We start from the raw sequence: 20,831 nt of genomic DNA, 5'->3' as shown, positions 1-20,831 counted from the left end.
ATGGTTCCGCGTTACACCAACGCAGAACCTACGGCGTAGGGCACGCGGCGACACGCACCGTACGCCGTACCCTACGGCGTAGGCTCTGCGTCGATTTAACGCGGAACCATAATTCAGGCTCTACGCTGATAATTAATCTTTACATCCAACATTAGACACGAATTTTATTTCCCTGAAGCAACCTCAAAGAAGTAATTGTTTGTTCTTTCTTATAATATAAAAACAAAAGGCGGCATAAAAATCTGCGAAGGTCACGACACCAGTGTGGGTCAATGACTTCTGCGTAAGGAAGGGTGACTTGCCTCATCCTCAAAGTCAGGTTATTTTCCCATTTATTTTTCTTATTTCATGTCATACTCTAGTCGATAACGTAACTAGTAATTATTATTTTTTCCCCCCATCAGCCCCCTTTTCATACACCTAAAAGAACTCTAATAATCTCCCAGAAATAAGCATAGTCATGAGGACCAAATTCTTTTTAGGATACATCCTTTTCTGTTACTTCACAAAAAAACTGAATACATTATTGTAACATACATCTCCCTGCAAACTGTCCTTTGTTTTGCTGCAACAGTCAAACACACGGAAAATGTATTAGCATGTTTATTGTGAATATGACTTAAGTTGGATGCATTTCATATGGTACAGAGTAGCAAGTGAAAACAAAGTGCTCACCAAATAAGTCTTTATTTGGATAGATGGAGAGGTGAGGAAATATCTCTGCAGAAGAGGGTGGAATCAGCACATTCTTATTTTGCAATGGTCAATACCATATTAAAATGACATTTTTTAATATTAAGGAAATTATTACAAAGGAGCAAAAAAAAACATTTTAAAGTAAATTGCAAAACAATTTAAATACTTGGAAAAAAAAATATCTAAAAATGTTTTTAGCTTTCACATCATCTTTGTAACTTTAGCAATCCAAAAAATTTGCAGCCATGAGCAGTTCCAGTGCGATCTCCGGAGCAATGGGGAATTCAGGTATTTCTGTGGAACTGTTGGTGTAACGGACCTTGTAGGTGAAATACATGCAGACCTTTGACAGGACATGAGATGGAATCTCCCTGAAGTTCACTTCATTGGTTTCATTCTCAGCAAATTGTCCTGCAAGTAAATGGTTGAAGCAGAGGTAAGCAGTCAAAATAAAAAAATATGGAGATACAATTATGAATTCATACAGTTCAATAATTATTTTACAGACATCTGTATATGTATAAATCACATCCCATTTTAGGTTAATCTGTAAAAACTGGGGGATACTAAAAACCAACACAAAAAGGGAACCAGAACTAATAGAAGGGTTGCAGGACGTTCTGTATTCCAGGATTAGTAGATTGTAGCAAAGCCACACAATGGCTGAGCTGGAAGGATTACAGTGCCACCAACTGGAGTGGTTAATGTAATCTCCAGTCCATATAAATATAGTCAAGTAAGCAGCATCACTGAAATTATTTTCTATAAAACCTCACACTAACAGAACGAAGGATAGCAGTGCAACATTGCATATTTAACTAATTGGATGAGGATATAACTGACCTACTTGACTGCATTATTTTTCATAACAACACTATGCAAGGTGGAAAAAATTAAACTCTGCTAATGTGAGGAAAGTGGTAGTGTAATTGTAAGAGGAAAAATCAGGGCTTTTCAAATGTTTCTAAATCTAAATTTTGGTTACCAAGTTTATTTAATTGCTATTGTTTGATCCAATTGTTGACCACCTCTAAAGAGCAAATATTCAGCCCAGAGGCAACTAGAAAGCTGAAAATCTGGGGATCTATTTGCCAACTACCGTATTTTCTGCACCATAAGGTGCTCTTAAAATCCTTAAACTTTCTAAAAAAATAAAAATCAGCAGTGCGCCTTATAATCCGGGGCATCTTATGTATGAATTCTTGTTGTGCTTACTGACCTCGAACCAATTTTATATGGTACACTGCGCTTAAAGATCTGTCAAAATGTTTTAGTGCGACTTTAGTAAGTGTTGAAGCCGCTCCACTTGTCCCACCATTCAGCTGACACACGGACGTTGTATTAAAGACAGTCCTTGGTTGAATACGGGGTTGCAACCTCAGACAACATTAGATAACTAATTATGTACCGTATTTTCGCGACCATAAGGCGCACATACATTATTTTTTTTTCTAAAATGTGCCGCGCGCCCTATGAAACGGTGCGCCGTATCTATTACCTAAATTACGGTAATGTGAGGCAGAGCCACCATGAGAACGGTAAAGGGAGAAGGGGGCGTGTGAAGCACCCATGAGTTGCGGCTGAGTCCGACTGAAAGCATCAGCGCTGGCGGAAGAAATGAAAATTGAACATTTTCATGGAGGTCCGTCCTGGTGCTTTCGCTTCATGAAACGGTGCCAGCGCAGCAGCAGCGCCCGGCGGATTACATGGAAAAGATGGAGAGCTTCCGCTCATTCTACAGCAGACACATCACCGACATGGACGATAGGTGAATCACACGGTGTAGTTAACGGGGTCCACCGCGGGGGAGCGGCGGACCGGGTCCACCGCGGGGGTGCTGGCAAGCAACCATCATCCAACATTTAGTCAATGTTGCCTTACTGTAATTAGACGTTAAGCCAACGTTAGGTTAAAATCTCTTATCATAATCCGATTATAATCAAATGTTGGAATACAACGTTGTCCCAACCTCACAGTCTCACACTAACTTCAGGTGTCCGCTATCGCTGCCAACGATGAACCAATCAGAGATCAGGACGTAGTACTACGCTCATCTCCTCCAATTTGTATTTGTGGATTAGTGGAAGACGAATGATTAAAAATGTGAGTGTATTTTTCCGTATTAGTTACCACTGAACAATATTCTGAATTATTGTGAATGAGTTGAATAAAGTTCGACAAACCAGACCGTTTTCTTTCGCTCTATATGTTTTATCATGTGCCCTATAACCCTTATGTATGAAAATAGACCCATTCATTGATAATGTGCCTTATAATGCAGTGCGCCTAATTATCCGCAAAATACGTTAACTGAGAATAATTGGTAGCAGGTCAGTAACATGATAGTTTATAAACAGCTTCAATAAGAAGCAAAAGATGTGGATAAAATACATTAAAACAGAGCCAGAGGTTATAAAATTAGAAACAAAACCTCATTCGTACTGGTCAAGATTTTCAGGGTTTCAGACAGAACTAAGCATGGCCCAGATCTTCCAATTGTATGATTGGTGATTAAATATGACAGAATTTACAGGAACACTTGTGTCTTCTTCAGTACCTTCACATGTGTTCCAGGCTTTTTAGCGCCACATCAATTGTTCAGTCAAGATCTACAAAAGTTCTCTGACGACTCTGCTATCGTCGGCCTCATCACAGATGAAGATGATAGCGAGTACAGAGAACTGTCCCAGGACTTTGTGGACTGGTGCCTGCAGAATCACCTCCAGATCAACGCGGGGAAAACTAAAGAACTGGTGGTGGATTTCCGCAGGTGTAATAAATCCCCCCCCCGACACCGGTGAACATCCAGGGAAAGGACATTGAGATGGTGACATCTTATAAGTACCTGGGTGTTCAGCTCAACAATAAACTGGACTGGACTAATTCCTCTGCACTCCACAAAAAAGGCCAGAGCAGACTCTATCTGCTCAGGAGGCTGAGGGCTTTTGGTGTGCAGGAAACACTCCTGAAAACATTTTATGACACTGTGGGGGCATCAGCCATTTTTTATGGAGTGGTCTGCTGGGGCAGCAACATCACAGCTGCAGACAGAAGGAGGCTGGACAAAATCATTGAAAGGGCCGGATCTGTCCTGGGTTGCTCTCTGGACACAGTGCAGGTGGTGGGAGAGAGGAGGATGATGGCTAAGCTGTCATCCATGATGGAGAAGGACTCCCACCCCATGAAGGACCATCAGAGCGCTGGAGAGCTCATTCAGCGACAGGCTTCTTCACCCTAAATGTGTGAAGGAACGCTACAGAAGGTCCTTCCTCCCTGCAGCTGTGAGACTACACAACCAGCACTGCTCACAGTAGACCACATACACAACAACCCGACAATAAATGTATATACTGTACATACTGGAAAATAATGTGCAATATCATTCAACTGCAATTATGTAAATATCTGTCTGTTATCTTATTTTATATACCAGTATTTTTTATTATTACTATTATTATATATACCAGTACTGTTTATAGTGTGTCATACTCTGATATTTATTATTATTATTTCTATTGATGCCTCTTGTTTTGCACTATCCCCTTTGCTGCTGTACACTGCGAATTCCCCCGCTGTAGGGACTAATAAAGGAATATCATATCATAAGATTAACACCCATAAGTGCTTTTGCCAAAATCACAACACACTACTGCTGCTGGACAAATACACTAAGAACAATTACTTTACTTTTTGTAGTGTATTAAATCTTTTAGTACCTTTTGTGGAGGACCCAGTTATTCAAATAAAGTACACCAAAATAATAACTATACTAAAAATGTTTTGTCTTTAACCATTTTGGCTGAATTCTCACCTGGACCACTTAACATGGCTTTGATGGTCCCAGATGTCAAGGCATGTTCTCTTTTCACTATGAATTCATGGCCATCTGAGGAAATCAGCTTGACGTACATGGCGTCTGGCCCTTCACAGCCACCGTAGGTCCTCTCCTCGCCATCTGTGCATCAACACAAACTGACAATCTCAAATAGGTGCAGGACAAACCCTCAGTCTCCAACCACAAACCTGGAGTAGAGTTTAAACCAGCGCAGACTTTACATGAACTGTCATAACAATGTGTACTTTTAGGAGAGTGCCGTTAAATACAACCACGTCTCTCACCCATCTTGTCCTGGATGTCCTGAAAACCTAGAAGTGGACATACAAGAACAAACACAGATATTTTTATTATAATCGTTTAACTTGGTGCAAACCGAAAAAAATTGTCGAATAAAAGATAAAAGTGGTTTCGACTCATCAAAGGCCAATCATTCAAAACTGGACCTTTTAAACAAGGCCTTTCAGGGTTTATACAGCAATCCTTATGTTAAATTTAATACCAATTTAATACCTTTTTCACTACCTTCAGATTTTTTTTTTAAACTGTCACAACATTAAGTGTTAATCACGAACCTTTTAACATTAATACAGATTTTTAACTATAGAACACTATACAGAACAGATTTATAGACTCATTGATGACCAGATGTTTCACATTTATTTCACTTTGTGAATGACAATAAAATAGACAGCTTAAAATGTAAAAGGTAAAAAATAATACCAATTTAAAAAAAAATAATACCTCTGACAGTGAATTTAACACTTTTAATGGCCTTAAATTTGGCAATTTTCATTTATCACTTTTTAAAACCCCGCGGAAACCCTGCCTTTACACATTAAGTCAGGTTATCTTAATGAACCCAGTTCTCCGCAGCGGTAACATTTATCCAGAGCTTTAGCTGCAGCTGCCCAACGAGCCGCCGCGTTTGCAAACAGTCGATTTATTTCATTCAGAAGTTGTTCCCGGTTTAAAACGCATTCCTGGCGGTTCGTCCCAGACACGGAGACTCGTAATCGCATATAACTGAGACATAACAACGTTTCTTACCGCTGTGTGCTGGATCTTGAGGCGGAGATTTTACTTCAGCTACCGTTGTTAGCCGCACCCGGAACCAGTTTGGTCGTAACTCGGTCCGCAACAATTTAGTTCCGTGTAGTTTAACTGGTGGAAAGAATCTGTTCCTCTTTGCATTAATTCTATCTCACTCCTTACAAATTATTAATCTCTTTTTTTGGGGGGGGTCATCATGTTCACAAGGAAACGTTTTTTGTTAATATAGTTAATCACTAAGCACATAAAACAGATAGAAAGAAAAAAAAAGACAAGGTTCAAAACCCAGTCTGGAAACACAATATTTACCCATTCACTATCCTATATAAGACAGTGGATCTAAATAATGCATTTAGGTAAGAATGCGATTATAGACGACCTTCCGGCAGTTTTAATTCATTTATTTTTATTTATTTATTTTGATAAACTGATGAGATGACTCTTCAAATTTATAGTAATTTCCAGGACATTGTGCAGATGATTCCACAGGGGGCGCCTGTGTTTAAAATGAAGCACATCAGTGCCTCCTCTTACTGTGATGAGCAACAGCAGGTGCTATGAAGACATGACAGAGACATTTAGCTGGGCCATAAATCTAGACTCTGACCACAGAAGACAAGTACCCTGCACCCTTATACATTCTCCTAGGTCCACTCAGTAAAAATCAGCAGTTCAATATACTTTTCATTATTTTGACTTCACATAATACCATAAGACAGTTGTGCGAATAATTACCATGGCACTGACATGTCTCTTAGCATTATAAAGGTAATTAAAACACCTACATGTTAAACTAGATCATTTGCTGTGTTATTTGTACAACAGCTAACCCTAAATGTCACTTTATGAAATCCCTTCAAGCAAGGAAAGCAATCTTTATCAGAATCTAAAAACTGTTGAAAAGTGGACCCATGGTGCCGCCGTGGTCAGGTTCAGAATGTGACTTTGCCCTGATCCTGCCTGGAGTTCTTTCATGCAGGAAAAGTGATGACTGTTGAAATCTGAGGCTTCCAAATGGACGCTGAGTTATCTGAGCCATGACACTAAGAGTAGAATACTGAGCGTGCCTGTAAATTGTGCCGTTTGACCCAGAGGTGCTTTCTGCTGGAGTGTAATGCTCCTGATGCACAGGCCTTTCGCATTTTAATGGTATTTCTCATTATACACTCCCTCATATACATACTAATATTCTACAAATATTTTCCTTCATTTCTCTGGCTATTTTTTTATTTTTTATTTATTTATTTTTTCAAATGATGGCATGTGTTTACTACAGCCACAGATGTGACGTCTGACCTGGTGTTTGCCTTGCAATAACGTCAACTTTAGTTATAGTGTCAGTTTGTGCTTCGGAAAGCTCTAGTAACCTCTAACAGAAAACAATCACTGACCTTCCAGTCCCCCATTACACCATTAGTACTTATGATCAGAGTGGGCGGGTGGCGGCAGCCGCTTTGATGTCCTTCTGATTTGAGCCACCCGGCTGCAGCTGCTCTCAGCTCTATTTTGGGGAAACTGCTGTGCTGCCCTCAGAACAGGGCTTCCTTAACACAAAGTAAATGCAAACCCTCTAGTCATGGCAGGCAGTATCAACAATACCAATTTGTTGGGCAGTTCAACTCTATGTTTTCTGAGTTTTTTGTGCTTCTATTTCTGTTTTAGAAATGGCCGATGCAATTAATATGCCACAGAAGATGGCCGTGCTTGTTAAATATTTGTGTAAGAGTCTAGGAGTTTAGATTAACTATTTTAAACACAGTTTACAACTTTATGAGACAGCAAATGTGTAGATATTGCAATGCCATTTCCACTCATGCATCTTTCAACAATTTCTTTAGTTTCTCATCATTTATGATAAATATATGAAGTGGTTTATGGCCTTGATATTCCTCTCATTAAAACAACATACCTCATTTTCAATATTTGAATAGTACTAGTTAGTGAACTATTAAATGGGTCAAATGGGATTTCGTATGATCGTTTATGAACAGTGCTTAAATGAAACCAGGTCAGAATTTCAGTCGTGATTTAAACGATGGGGGAGGAATGTCTTTGGGCATTTCTTCTCTGAAAAGAAGGAAAGGCTTGTCACTATGAATTTGAGGGTCCTTTCCTTTTGCCTGCAGCCAATCACAGTCCCCTGCAAGTCTTACTTTTGTGTTAATCTTTTTAATTTCTCCCAGGAGAGTAGGCTTACAATGTTGTATATTAATGTTAATGTTTTGCAATGCCATGGAATTTCATACATAAATGTAAAAGTTTTGTCAGTTCCATACCTGACAGGATTAATCCAAAATATTTGTTGTTCTGCAACATCGGTTTTATTTCCTTTGTCAACATACATTAAGTAATGCGTTTCAGGCCTGCAAAACGTTCCTGGGACGCTAAAGCTTTTACCACTTTTTAATGCTGTCATTCTTTTTCACAGCACTTAAAATTTGTTCTGCCAGATACCAAGTAATGAAAAATCTCAGTCTGGCATCACAAATCCATACTCACCCAAAATCGAGGTGTTGTCTGTGGAGTCGCTGCTTATTCAGGCTGTTCCATGGGCGAGTTTCTTTTCATGTTTCTTGGAAAAATAGAAGACCTGTTTATCAAACAGATGTGTCATACTTTGGAGAAAATAAGGGTTTACTTTTTTTTTGTGTGATGTTGAAAAGTTTTGGAAAGTGACAACCTTGAAAGTAAAAGGCCTGTGGGATACTCAGACATATTTCAAACGCAATGACTTGTTTAGTCGTGGAGAGAAAGCAGTTTACTAATGACCTGCTTACAATAAGGTGCAAATCTGAGAATAGAGCCTGTACTCCACTTAAGATGAAAGCTTCAACCGGCAGATAAGTAAATGTGACAACCATTTACTCGCAGAAGCTTGAGGCTAATGCACTATGTTCAGGCTTTGCCCGTTTGAACCATAATGATTCACCACACAGACCCCTATGAAAACATCTTCAGCATAACTCTCATGTCACTAAATAAACAGGACACAGATAGCACTGTGCTTAAATGGCACATAGTTGAATTGTGTTTGTCCTTTAGTGTTGACAAAAAGAGCATGTGGGAAGAAGCGTATTGCAGTCTATGACAAGGGCTCCCTGTTTAAACAATCACACGCAGATAAGTTTGCTTTAAATGATCGAAAGGTATAGGTTTATAGCTTTATAACAGACATTTGTTCCTGCTTACGTAACACACGGTTTGATGCTAAGCTAGGCTGGCTATGTAAAGCATGGAAAGGGGATGCTGATGTCTTAGCAACAGTTTTGAAAAACGCTGGCTACTGATATTCCCCTCGCTGCCTACAAGCCTTCGTCCAATTTTAGAAGCACAACCAACTTGCATTTTCCTCAGAAGGAAGGTTAAATATACTCATGAGAAAGACTTGTTTTCACTCTGGTGAACGTAAGACAGCCGTAAACAGGTCTATGAGTCCAAGATTTGCAGAACACAATAAAAAATTGAATTGAATCTAAGGTTATTTATGGCTGATTAGAACCAGCTTACAATAGAATTTCTGATTAATTTCTGATTAATTTCTTTGGAGCAATGCATTTCAGCTTACAGTTAGCCATTGATGGCTTTTCGTTCACACATACAAAATGTTACAGTACACCATGCTGGTGTGGGTGGTAAAAGACAGCGTATTTGTCATGGAATAAAAAGAAACGTTCCCCATGTTACACAAATTGCTGTATATTGTCAAATATCAACTTTAGAGAAGTGTGTTTGATGTGGACAACTTAATTGAATATCTTCCTGCAGCATGAAAAAAACATTTAGTCTCACCTTACCAAGTTCATGTTAGAGACATAATTGATATAACTGATATTTCAGTTGTGAATAGAAGGATGTATTTGAAGCTTTAAGAATTGATGAATACTAGTTTCTTAATTTATGGATGAATAAATCAATTATATTTGATCCATTATGTTTTTGGTCTCTAGTTATGTCAAGGATTGCTTAGTAGACTTTTGTTGATTTAGTACTGAGTAGTAGTTTTTTTAATTGTTGTCCTCTTCTTTCTGCCTTTTCCCCCTGTTCTTTGTATGAGATGCCAGAGGATATCTGTGTAGATGGCCTAAACTCAAAAGCTCGTATTTACTGAATGGTCCAAGAAGATTGGGGGAAAGTCTTCACTTTGTAAGACATTAATACCTAGTCACTAAGACCTATTATAGTAATAATAGTCCAAAAACAGTATATACAGTGGGACAAAAAAGTACTTAGTCAGACACCAGTTGTGCAACTTCTCCCACTTAAAAAGATAAGAGAGGCCTGTAATTTTCATCACAGGTATATCTCAACTATGAGAGACAAAATGAAAAAAAAACCCAGAAAATCCCATTGTCTGATTTTTAAAGAATGTATTTGCAAATTATAGTGGAAAATAAGTATTTGGTCAATAACAAAACTTCATCTCAATACTTAAAATCTCAAAATCTCACGATACACGGCCCCATTCATTCCTTCCCTTACACGGATCAGTTGTCCTGGTCCCTTTGCAGACAAACATCCCCAAGCATGATGTTTCCACCCCCATGCTTCACAGTAGGTTTGGTGTTCTTTGGATGCAACTCAGCTTTCTTTCTCCTCTAAACATGACAAGTTGTGTTTTGTTTTCATCTGACTATATAACATTCTCCCAATCCTCTTCTGCATCATCCAAATGTTCTCTAGCAAACTTCAGACGGGCCTGGACATGTATTGGGTTAAGCAGGAGACACGTCTGGCTCTGCAGGATCTGAGTCCCTGGCAGCGTAGTGTGTTACTGATGTACCTTTGTTACTTTGGTCCCAGCTCTCTGCAGGTCATTCACTAGGTCCCCGTGTGGTTCTGGGAGTTTTACTCACCGTTCTTGTGATAATTTTTACCCCACGGGGTGAGATCTTGCGTGGAGCCCCAGATGGAAGGAGATTATCAGTGTCTTGTTTGTCTTCCATTTTCTAACAATTGCTCCCACAGTTGATTTCTTCACACCAAGCTGCTTACCTATTGCAGATTCAGTCTTCCCAGTCTGGTGCAGGTCTACAATTTAGTTTCTCACGTCCTTTGACAGCTCTTTGGTCTTGGCCATAGTGGAGTTTGGAGTGTGACTGTTTGAGGTTGTGGACAGGTGTCTTTTATACTGATAAATAGTTCAAACAGGTGCCAGTAATACAGGTAATGAGTGGAGGACAGAGGAGCCTCTTAAACAAGAAGTTACAGGTCTGTGAAAGACAGAAATCTTGCTTGTTTGTAAGTGACCAAATACTTATTTTACAGAGGAATTTACCAATTCATTCAGTAAAAATCCTACAATGTGATTTCCTGGATTCTTTCCCCCCATTTTGTATCTCATAGTCGAAGTGTACCTGTGATGAAAATTACAGGCCTCTCTCATCTTTTTAAGTGGGAGAACTTGCTCAATTGGTGTCTGACTAAATACTTTTTTGCCCCACTGTATGTATTGGGTAGACCTGTCCAGGGTTTACCGCTGCCTCTGGCCTGCAATAAACTGGGATAGATTCCAGCAGACACCCGTGACCCTGCACAGGATAAAATGGGAATAGAAAATGGATGGATGGATGTATTGGGTATACTTACTAAATAGCATTCAACAAGAAAAGAAGTTGGTTTTGTTTTTTGTCCATGGATCTTGATTTGGCGTAGGCTTTAAGTTGGGTGCTGTACCTGGCACAACTTTCTCTCATACGTCTGGTTTGTGATCTCTTGGTTGGGTTTTTGCAATCTGGGGAGCAATGAGGGGTTCATTTCCCTGCCCAGGGACACTTCTATACGCAGGAAAGGATCGATCTACTGACAACAGGCTCTACCTGCTGAGGTGCGGTCACACTCGCCCTCACGTTTTTGTTGCCATGGCAACTTGAAAAACAGAATGGAGTGTTTGATAAGTCCATCAAATGAAAAAAAAGGAGAAACTATGGAGGTCTGACACAATCAAAATGAAATTTTCAACTGATGCTGCATCCGCTTGGCAAATAAAACTGTAAATGGGTTTAAATTAAACTTCTGCAAATTCTTACTCCACGTCTAAACTCCTCCTTTTCACAGAAATGTCCAGTAAAACAGGAGCGCTCCGTTAAACAGGTCTAGTTTATATTTGTCCGAGTTAGCTGGTGCAACCAAATCTTGTGCACTTTGCTGCCCCATGTAAGAATAGTAACAGAGATATTCTATACTATCACTGACAAGTTCAGCTCACCATAGTGGGCTTTAAGTGGTCTCCAGAATATTCCTTTAAGAGCCAACTCTCTCTCTCTTCAGTATATACATTACAGATTACTGTGGAATATAATATTATATTAATTTAGTATAATATGTGTTACAAACTGGCCTTCAAACTGCACAACTGTATAAGATGGGGAATGTTTGAAACTGTGTACTGAGAGGAAAGCCTGCTGTTTTTGTTTCATCTCTCAGTGTTAGGGATAGCATGGTTTTAGTTAGTCCAGGCAGATTCGGCTGCTGGTGCAATGCTACACTAACCCAAAGAGGCTTAGCAGTGGTTACAGGTCGAACTGACCTGAGACAAACTGGGGTACCTGCCTGTACTCGCACCACCAAAGTGAGAGCGCGACAGAGATGCTTTGATTTCATGCCTGGTCTTCCCCCAGCGGATCTCATTATGAGGAGGTTAAAATGAGGCCAACATTTCCTTGGAGATACATGAAAGCGATCACGAGGCAGGATTCTAAGACATAAGACTAGTGGAAATCCTGCTACCCGTCAATTCAATCCATCCTGGATTTTATGGCTATAAATGTCTCATCAGTAAGGGCTTTCTTTTAAGTATATTTGTTGTGCGATGTATACTGTGCAAAAGTCTGGGCTGTGAACCGTTTCAGATTGACTTCTTTGAGGTCCTAATGCCATCTTAACCCAACGATTGAGAGTCATGGGCTTGTGGAATGTCAGTTTTTTAGTACTTTTTCAGAATGGACACCCAGAGTACGGGAGAGGGCAGAGGACGCGGGCATTTTCAGGTACCAATATATCAGTTCATGATGTCGCGTATCTTTAGTAATACACAGCAGTTAGAAAGAGTGATGGAGATCATGATTAGGTCTGAAAAAACAAAAACAAACAACCTTGTTTAAAGGCATTTCTAGTGATTTGGAGAAAAACAAAGAGTTTTACCTCTCTAACACAAGGGTGGGCCAGTCATGGTTTGAGCCTGAGTTGCTTTCTTTAGCCTGTGAAAAATGTAACCATATAGAACAATGAATTCTTTAAAATTCCAGCCATTTGTAGATGCTAATACCACAATAACTTCAAATACATAAATAAATGAATCCTAAAACTGTTCAAAATCCACACTGACTGACGGTATTTTTAAACCATCACACTCTCCTGAAAGTCTCTAGTCAAGTGATGCTGACTTTGCGCTTAACAATTTTACAAGAGAGTTTAAGGTCACAAACAAATTTCTAGTAGGAACACTGATGGATGACTGTTGTCGGCTTTGCCATAAAAACTTGCTGATCCAACGTGTTATTACCCTTTCTGAAGCCATCTTGGTTGTTTTGGATACTTCATATGAGTCGCTGCGTAAAATGCGACGCTGACCTGTTGCATTTGGTTTCCGTTCATTCTGTACCTGCAGAAAAGGCTGTGAATGAGTGAGGTATCGAACCATTTTCAGTTGTTTTTTACTAAGTGAGTGGATATGAGGGGACATCATAGTCATAAGTTAGTCTTTTAAGAATCTTTGTGGTTAAAAAAAAGAAAAGAAGAGTCATTTAATGTATGGTTGACATTTAAAGTCCTTATGGTCCTTATAACCTTATTGATCCTTATGGTCATCTATAAGGATCAAAAAGGTGAAAGCATAAAAGCACCACAAGAAAAAATGATTTTGTTTAACAAGGCATAATATCTTTATTGTTATACACATAACTTCATCTCCAAAGACTTTGCACAAATCAGTGGGGTGACATGAGCCATGAGATATCAAAAGTCTCCCACAGTTCCTTGTTATTTCCTAAAATCCTCAAACAAGTACATCTGCCGTTCACATCCCCAAATGGTACATATACAGTATGACCAATTAGAAATAAAGTATTTTTTTCCACTGTCAAACATTATCATATGTGCATTACATTACCGATTACAAACAAGTTATATTCATTGTCAAAATACAGGTGTGCAAATTGTTAGAAAAATACCGACTCATACCAGATTCTGAATTGTGCTCTGTAAAAATCCTTACAAATAGTATATAATAATCTATATATAAATGTCTCCAACATGCAATGCTGCATTTCAAAAAGAGAAAAAAAAATTATAATAACCCGCAAACAGGCTGTTCTGTTAAACCTTCTAAAATGCCAGACTTGACCTTTCCATCATCTATACAATATATATATCTATATCTATATCTTTTTAATTTAAATTTCAGTAGTTCGTTTCCCAGTAGTTTTGAGGACAGTTTGCAAATGTCAAACTGGCTGAGCAATTGTCTAAATTTAAACGTGCTGCTCATTTTATAATCAACAATATCCTCAAGTAATCTCTCAAAACAGAACTGCAGCAAAGAAAACCCGGACATATTAAAGCCCTTTTCATGATGACCAATGTTCACATACACATTAGTTGTACCATTAATAAATAGTTAATCTTGGTAAAGGCGACAGTAAATGTCTACCGTATAAATAACCACTTTGAAAATTAAAGAAACTCATGCCATACCTGCAACAAAGACTACAAGCAGCTAGAATGAGGCAAGTTAAAAGCATGATTCAGGTGATGACAACAGTCAGAATAACCCGCACACAACAGAGTTAAGACAAGGATGGCATCGCTTTCCCCCTTTACTCCCTCCCCCCCGCCTCATCTTTTTTTTTTCTCTTTTCTTAAATTTTTTTTGTTGAGGTAAACAGTAGCACTGTTAAAGACTTCTAAAGGCATCTCTACTTCTCCCCGGAGCCACATTCCCCATGGTCTCAACCTGAATAAACTTCCACTGTCCACAAGATCCGGTCTCATTCGCATGCAAGCACTGCTGGGCCTACTCAAGCAGCTGGGTGAACTGCGGTTCTGCCTCTTGGTGGTGTCGTGAAAGAGTTAAAGCAAAGAATGGAGTGAAGAAATTCAAGCAAAAGGGTCTGGGCATGTAAAGTTAAATCCTTTTACACCCAGTTTTCTTAAATAACATAAAACATTTTATACTTCACTCTCACAGAGTTATCTGACTTTTAAAGTACAAACCAAGCTTGTCCCAATGCCTGACATCAATTAATGTTTTTTCTCAAAACCAGGCTATTTCACTTTTATGTGAGACAAAAATAAAAACAAAAGAAAAACTGTTGTTTTTGGCAAAATAAATTATAAGCTTTTGAAAAAAAAAAAAAAAAGAAACATATTGCACTTTCAGTTACATGTAAGTGTGTTGTCAGATTACAGTAAAGTTGCCAGAAATGAATAAAATTCAAATAAGAAGGGAAAACTTTATTGACTCATTCAGTGAAGAGATGTCAACAGGCAAATGACTGCAGGTAACCAACATTCAGAGAACAACAGTGAACAAAAAAGCTACATCGAACAACAAACAAACAAAAACAAAATGTTAAAACTGTACCATGCACGGGGAGTGTTTCAAAGCAGTGTATCCTGGATTACAATGGACGGAGCTTGAGAAAGCTGAAGTGATGTTTGGGTTAACAAAGTAAGACTGGGTAGTGACCGTGCTAGCACTGACTGCTGGCAACGGCTGTGCCCAGTTTCTTCTTTCAACAGGGGCGTGAACCCCAGAAAAACCTACCGAACACCCGAGCCCCGAGCCACCCACCCCCAAACCCCCCCATTCCCTGGTCGCCCTGGGGCCGGGCTCACATCTCCCCATCAAAACGTCAGATGGCAAAATAGAAAGGCAGCTGTTTGCTCCCATCATCTAAAAGTGCATCTCCACACTCCTCCAGCAAGGTCCGTCAGCCCACTGCTATCCCTGCCAAGGCAGAGGAAGTGGGCTACAGAGACCTGTGCTTGGATCAGCACAGTGTGGGTTTCAATAACTTCTTGTTTTTTTTCTTCCTCTCCAGACTTTGTATGTTTGGTTGCATTTTAAACTTTTTTTTTTTTCCCCCTCATCTCACTAGACACGACTTTTCCCTTCAGCTTCGAGAGAAACCAAAAGGAGTGCTAATTCACAGGGCTGGCCCTAAAAGAAGGCCAAAGATAGACTGATAGTAGTGATGCCATCCTCCTGATTCTCTTCGGTGTCATGCTGATTCCTAAACACCTCCGGCCACCCCCGTGTCTCACTGGCACCATTTTCACTTTTCAAGGCCAGCGATGCAACTTTACCAGTTGCTATGGTTTCACTGTAACATAGAACAGTTTGGATTGAATTGGCCCTTTGTCAAATTTCAGGTATACATTGTAACACACCGAGCCCTCAAGACACCACAAGAGACATATCCATTAGATGGTGCCACTGAGTTAGTTTAAGGGCAAATGTGGAATATCTAAAAACAGTACAGTACATGTATATCAAATTCACTTACCTGAGAAACAGCATCATCATGTCAAAAAGTGGACAAATATAATTGCAAGGCCAATATTCAACAGCATTACCATCGCAACAAGGATTGAGTTAGGACCCTGCAAAATAAATTAAAATACATTAAATGTCAGATATCACAAAGCATTTTTGTAGCGCTGAATATAGTTTGTGTTGGTGTTCGACGTTTTAAGACAATCAGTAAAAGTGTACTGGACGTAACTCGGCTGATTTTAAAAAAAGATGCCCATTTCAAAATGTTAAAAGGTCAATAACCATTTATGCTATTCTTGAGCATCAAAACATGAAAAAAAAATCAAATCAATAGGTCATTGAGATGATTGAATAGTCATACGTATGTGTTGGATGTGTGCGGAACTGAATTGTGGGTGGGAGTGCTGCTCCCATCAGAGGCTGAGAAAACTGTTCAGGCCAGCCAGTCAAAGTGCAGCTGCACAGCAAGTGCTGGCTGCTGAACTTGTACATGGGGGCAGAACTGTGTCCATACCCCCATCTTACTTGTGAGTGGCTGTTTGGTGGCTCAGAAACAGCCAGGAGCTGCTGCAACGGTCCAGTGTGACTGCAAGATAAATGGTTCAGCTGTACAGTACGTCGCCACCGTTTACCTTAACGGAGCTCAAAGACTGAACAGATGCCAGACTCAGCCAACTAAAACTTTACTTGACACTATGGAGAATTAACAATTGTCTCTTTTTAATTTAAATTTCACATAGGGTGAATTATAACTGTGTCCTTGCATGGTGCTGAGTGCTAAATCAGGTGTGTGTAGTGATTATGTGTGAAAAATAATGCATTTTGGGTTGTGGCAGATGATAGAAGTTGAAATAATCTCCTGATCAAAATGCTGCTGGCAGAGTTCATTTAAATACACCTCACTAAATATTTTATTAGATCGCTGCCTCTGTGCAATTTAAATTCACTGCTTGTGTTAATCCCCTAGTGCACAACCATACTACTTTTGTTGTCACCTGCATGTTTTGAATGACAGTGGAAGAAGCTCATTACTGATGGGTCATATTGGAGTGGATGACGTCATTGTTCTCCCGACGTAGTTTTTGCTTCATGTTTGGTCTGAACTAGGAATAGGTGATATTTTACCGTTCACGATTTACCGTCAAAAAAATTCCCCACGGTAAGAATTTGTCATCTCGTGGTAAAAACGATAAATTCCCAATGATGACGTTTTTGTGTAAAGCTGATTTATGGTTCTGTGTTAAATCCACGCACAACGTACGTGAAGGAAGGAAGGAAGGAAGGAAGGAAGGAAGGAAGGAAGGAAGGAAGGAAGGAAGGAAGGAAGGAAGGAAGGAAGGAAGGAAGGAAGGAAGGAAGGAAGGAAGGAAGGAAGGAAGGAAGGATGGATGGATGGATGGATGGATGGATGGAAAGATATGAGTCTGAAAGAAAGAAAGAAAGAAAGAAAGAAAGAAAGAAAGAAAGAAAGAAAGAAATGAGCCAGAAAGAAAGAATGAAAGAAAGAAATTAGCCAGAAAGAAAGAAAGAAAGAAAGAAAGAAAGAAAGAAATGAGCCAGAAAGAAAGAAAGAAAGAAAGAAAGAAATGAGCCAGAAAGAAAGAAAAAAAAAGAAAGAAAGAAATTAGCCAGAAAGAAAGAAAGAAAGAAAGAAAGAAAGAAAGAAAGAAAGAAAGAAAGAAAGAAAAAAAGAAAGAAAGAAGGATAAATCCCGTTGATACGTGTTTGTGTAACAAACATGGCGGATCTGAGTCATTCCAGTTTTGCAGTACAGGTGTAACTCATTTAATTGGTTTTTATTAATTCAATTTAATTGGTGTAGTTTAGTAGCATTTAGTATCTTTTAGAGCAGTGTTTTGGCTCCAAAGACTGAATGTGGTGATAGATTTATAGTTACAAAGGTGGAATTGAATTTTTTTTGTCGTCATTTTTATCTTTATCAGGATAAATGCCAGAAATGATCGTGATACATTTTTTAGTCCATACCGCCCATCCCTAGTCTGAACATCCAATTAGCGAGCAAGACTCCACTGATACTTACTGTTTCGTCAGTACTTTCTGAAATCTCCATGCTGGCTTTCTTTGTTTCAGCAAGGCTCTTTGGCTTAAGGGAATCCTGCTTCCTGAGTTTTGGGTCGCTCTTGCTCTCCCGTAGGGAGGGTGGTCTAGGAGTCGGGGTGAGTGAGCCGAAGGATTTAGGGGTGGGGGGCATGCGCGCCAGGGCCAGGGCAATAGGCTCTTCTTCAGCATCTTCCGGTTCTGGGGGCGGAGGAACCTTCGTAGGAGCTTTGATATAGTAACTGTGGTACTCGGTGTGGAGCTGACCGTTGACTGGAATTGCGGGGGGCTGTGGAGTAGGTGCCGGTGCCGGAGCAGGCTGTTGAACTTTAGAGGGTTTCGGGGGAGCTTCGGTGTATGTATAAGAACTCTTGGGGCCATCAGTAACAGACAGTCTTTCTTCTTTACTAAGCTTCCTACTAGACCGGTCCTCCTTGCTGGCCTTAAAAATGGACTTCTCTTCTTTGCTAATCTTACGGGATGGCTTTTCTTCTTTGCTGGTTTTGCGGCTGACGCTGTTGGCTATCTGGCCTTTCTTCTTGCTGGACTCGGGCGAGGGGGGAGGCGTGGCATCGTGGCTGGCCACAGGCGAGTGGGGAGGAGTTGTGCCTTTGCGGTAAAAGTGGGGAGAATCTTTTGGAGAGTTTTCCTTCTTTTCAACCGGGACCTCTTTAATCTCCACGGGCTCCTTGAACTGCTGTTTCACGTAGTCAGGTCCTGAAGAGACAGAGAGACGTCAGACACTTTAACAGGGCAGATTATAATAGAATAACAAATAGACATTATTTGGGGTGGGCAAAAATATCGATATGGCAATATATCGCGATACTTTTCCAGCCGATTCAATATCGATATTCAAAATTTGAATATCGATTTTTTTTTTTTTTTTAATATTTTTTATCCCCGATTTTTTTCCCATTATATCACCCAGTGCTCCTACCTAAGTGACAGTCCTGGGCATTGCCACTCTCTACCAACCCTGGGAGGGCCCTGCACTGAGCTCAGGTTTTATTTCACGTTTTATTTCATTTTATAATTTATTTTTTATATAACACAATTGCCTGTCCTTAAAAAATGAAAAAATAATGGACAGAGGTTTATTTATTTATGGATTTATATCTATACTGACTGATCACTGTGCCTGTCCTTGGTTTTAGTACCCATCTTTCAGCAACCTCATACTAAATTTAATGTTAATTTCATATGATGTAAATAATATGAAAAACATATACAAATATGTTGTAACTTTAGCTTGTATAGTTATAATAAAACATTGTTTTGACTCAGTTTATCCCATGAATTGTCACTATAATCTGATGAACGTGCAACTCGGATTTTAAGATCCATCACTATCATCTGATGTACATATATACAACTTGGATTTTAAGATGTGTAATGAATTTTTAAAATTTTCAGTGAACTATGTAGAATATAATAATCGGGATATCGCATAATCGGGATATCGCAATGTGTATCGTATCCTGGCTCAAGTATCGTGATGCGTATCGTATCGTGAGGTCCTTCCCAATACCCACCCCTAGACATTATTGTTTAAATCATCAATCAAGAGATTACCAAAAGCATCAGTTAAACCTGCTCTGAAGTTATTGCGCATGAACTCTAAACAGAGACTCCTCGACTCTCTGGGCGAGACTGAAAACGGATTAATCTCAGAGATCAGTTTGAAGGACTTTTGGAAAGTCTCATACTCGATTGCACACTGCAGTTCAAGAATCACGTATTGGAACAATTATGCACATATCTAATCCAGGGGGTGACAAGTGTGTCCCCGTCCAGTGGGGACGGTCTTACGGAGGAATCTTTGGAGTCTCAAAACTCAACTCATAAGCCTCAAGCATTTTTCAGCCACATGGCACTCGTAATTTGTTTCATAACCGCTACAATCAATAAGACCCACTACAAAGAGACAGGAGGATATCTAAACACCAGTGGGACTTAACATATCGGCCAACCTTAATTTCACACCATAGCTCCCTAAGAGTTAGGGCTCCATGGGTGAGCCCCAGTAATTTCACTGTGTTTAGGGACAGATTCCTGCAAAGAGTTCCAGGCATTTCCTGAATGGTTCTGGACACCTAAATGACCCCCATTGAAAAACTGTGCCCTCCACTTCAGCAGCCTTGTTCAATTCCCTACATTGTTTCAACATGGGAGACAAGGATGCATCAAGATACATGGGGATGCATTGGGATGGGAACTGTGTGCTTGTTTTGTAGATTTTGAAGAAACCTCTCCACAAGCGAGAGATTTATAAGAAGTGATCAACCACCGCGTCTTGCCAGGTCAGATGAAACATGTTCTGGAACTCAGCTCTTTCATCTGAATATTGACTAACTGGGCTGAGTCTGCAGCCGTCTAAAGAGGGGCATTAAAGTAGGCCATGAAGCTGGACATGACCAAGACATAACGACTCAAAATGAAATAAATAAAGATATGAACTTCAGGGTTTTAGAAATGACGCATGTCATTGAAAAGTGTATATTTCCTGAGTTCCGCTGTAAGCTCAAGTGTAATATGCTCCTTCTAATATCACTGTTGTCTCTCGTTGTGGTTATTAGAATACTAGCTTTTGTTTAATCTGCAGATTGCCAGTTCTTCTCATGTTAATCCACTGCACATTTTCTGCTCCAGTGCACTCTTAGCAGTACGCACGCCCTCGCTCTCTCATACACA

The 20,831-nt window shown here is 39.7% G+C and overlaps 2 protein-coding genes across 2 annotated transcripts in view; both read right to left on the bottom strand.

The window, feature by feature from the left end:
• Positions 1 to 587: 587 nt before the first annotated feature.
• eloca (elongin C paralog a) lies at positions 588 to 5,707 on the bottom strand. The gene is made up of 4 exons (XM_061713665.1): positions 5,582 to 5,707; positions 4,816 to 4,842; positions 4,508 to 4,651; positions 588 to 1,107 (listed from the first exon to the last, which is right to left on the bottom strand). The coding sequence occupies exons 2-4, from the start codon at positions 4,817 to 4,819 to the stop codon at positions 917 to 919; spliced, it is 339 nt and encodes a 112-aa protein (XP_061569649.1). The 5' UTR covers positions 4,820 to 4,842; positions 5,582 to 5,707; the 3' UTR covers positions 588 to 916.
• Positions 5,708 to 13,440: 7,733 nt separating this feature from the next.
• The window catches only part of jph1a (junctophilin 1a), a 41,799-nt gene continuing 34,408 nt past the window's right edge, over positions 13,441 to 20,831 (bottom strand). Inside the window, exons 5-7 of the mRNA XM_061714022.1 lie at positions 18,121 to 18,854; positions 16,090 to 16,186; positions 13,441 to 15,906 (exon numbers count right to left, since the gene is read on the bottom strand). Of these exons, the coding sequence (XP_061570006.1) occupies positions 16,106 to 16,186; positions 18,121 to 18,854 (815 nt within the window). The 3' untranslated portion in view covers positions 13,441 to 15,906; positions 16,090 to 16,105. The remainder of the gene's footprint in view (positions 15,907 to 16,089; positions 16,187 to 18,120; positions 18,855 to 20,831) is intronic.

The sequence above is a fragment of the Cololabis saira genome, chromosome 22, assembly GCF_033807715.1.
Source record: "Cololabis saira isolate AMF1-May2022 chromosome 22, fColSai1.1, whole genome shotgun sequence".
NCBI lineage: Eukaryota > Metazoa > Chordata > Actinopteri > Beloniformes > Belonidae > Cololabis > Cololabis saira.
Note: the sequence above shows the minus strand (reverse complement) of the source record. Positions and strands in the feature narration are given on the sequence as shown.

What these genes read in the sequence shown, in the direction of transcription:
- eloca (XM_061713665.1), bottom strand. An exon ending in AGCCATGTTAAGTGGTCCAG is followed by an intron (nt 1,108 to 4,507) that starts GTGAGAATTCAG and finishes ATTTACTTGCAG; the next exon opens with GACAATTTGCTGAGAATGAA.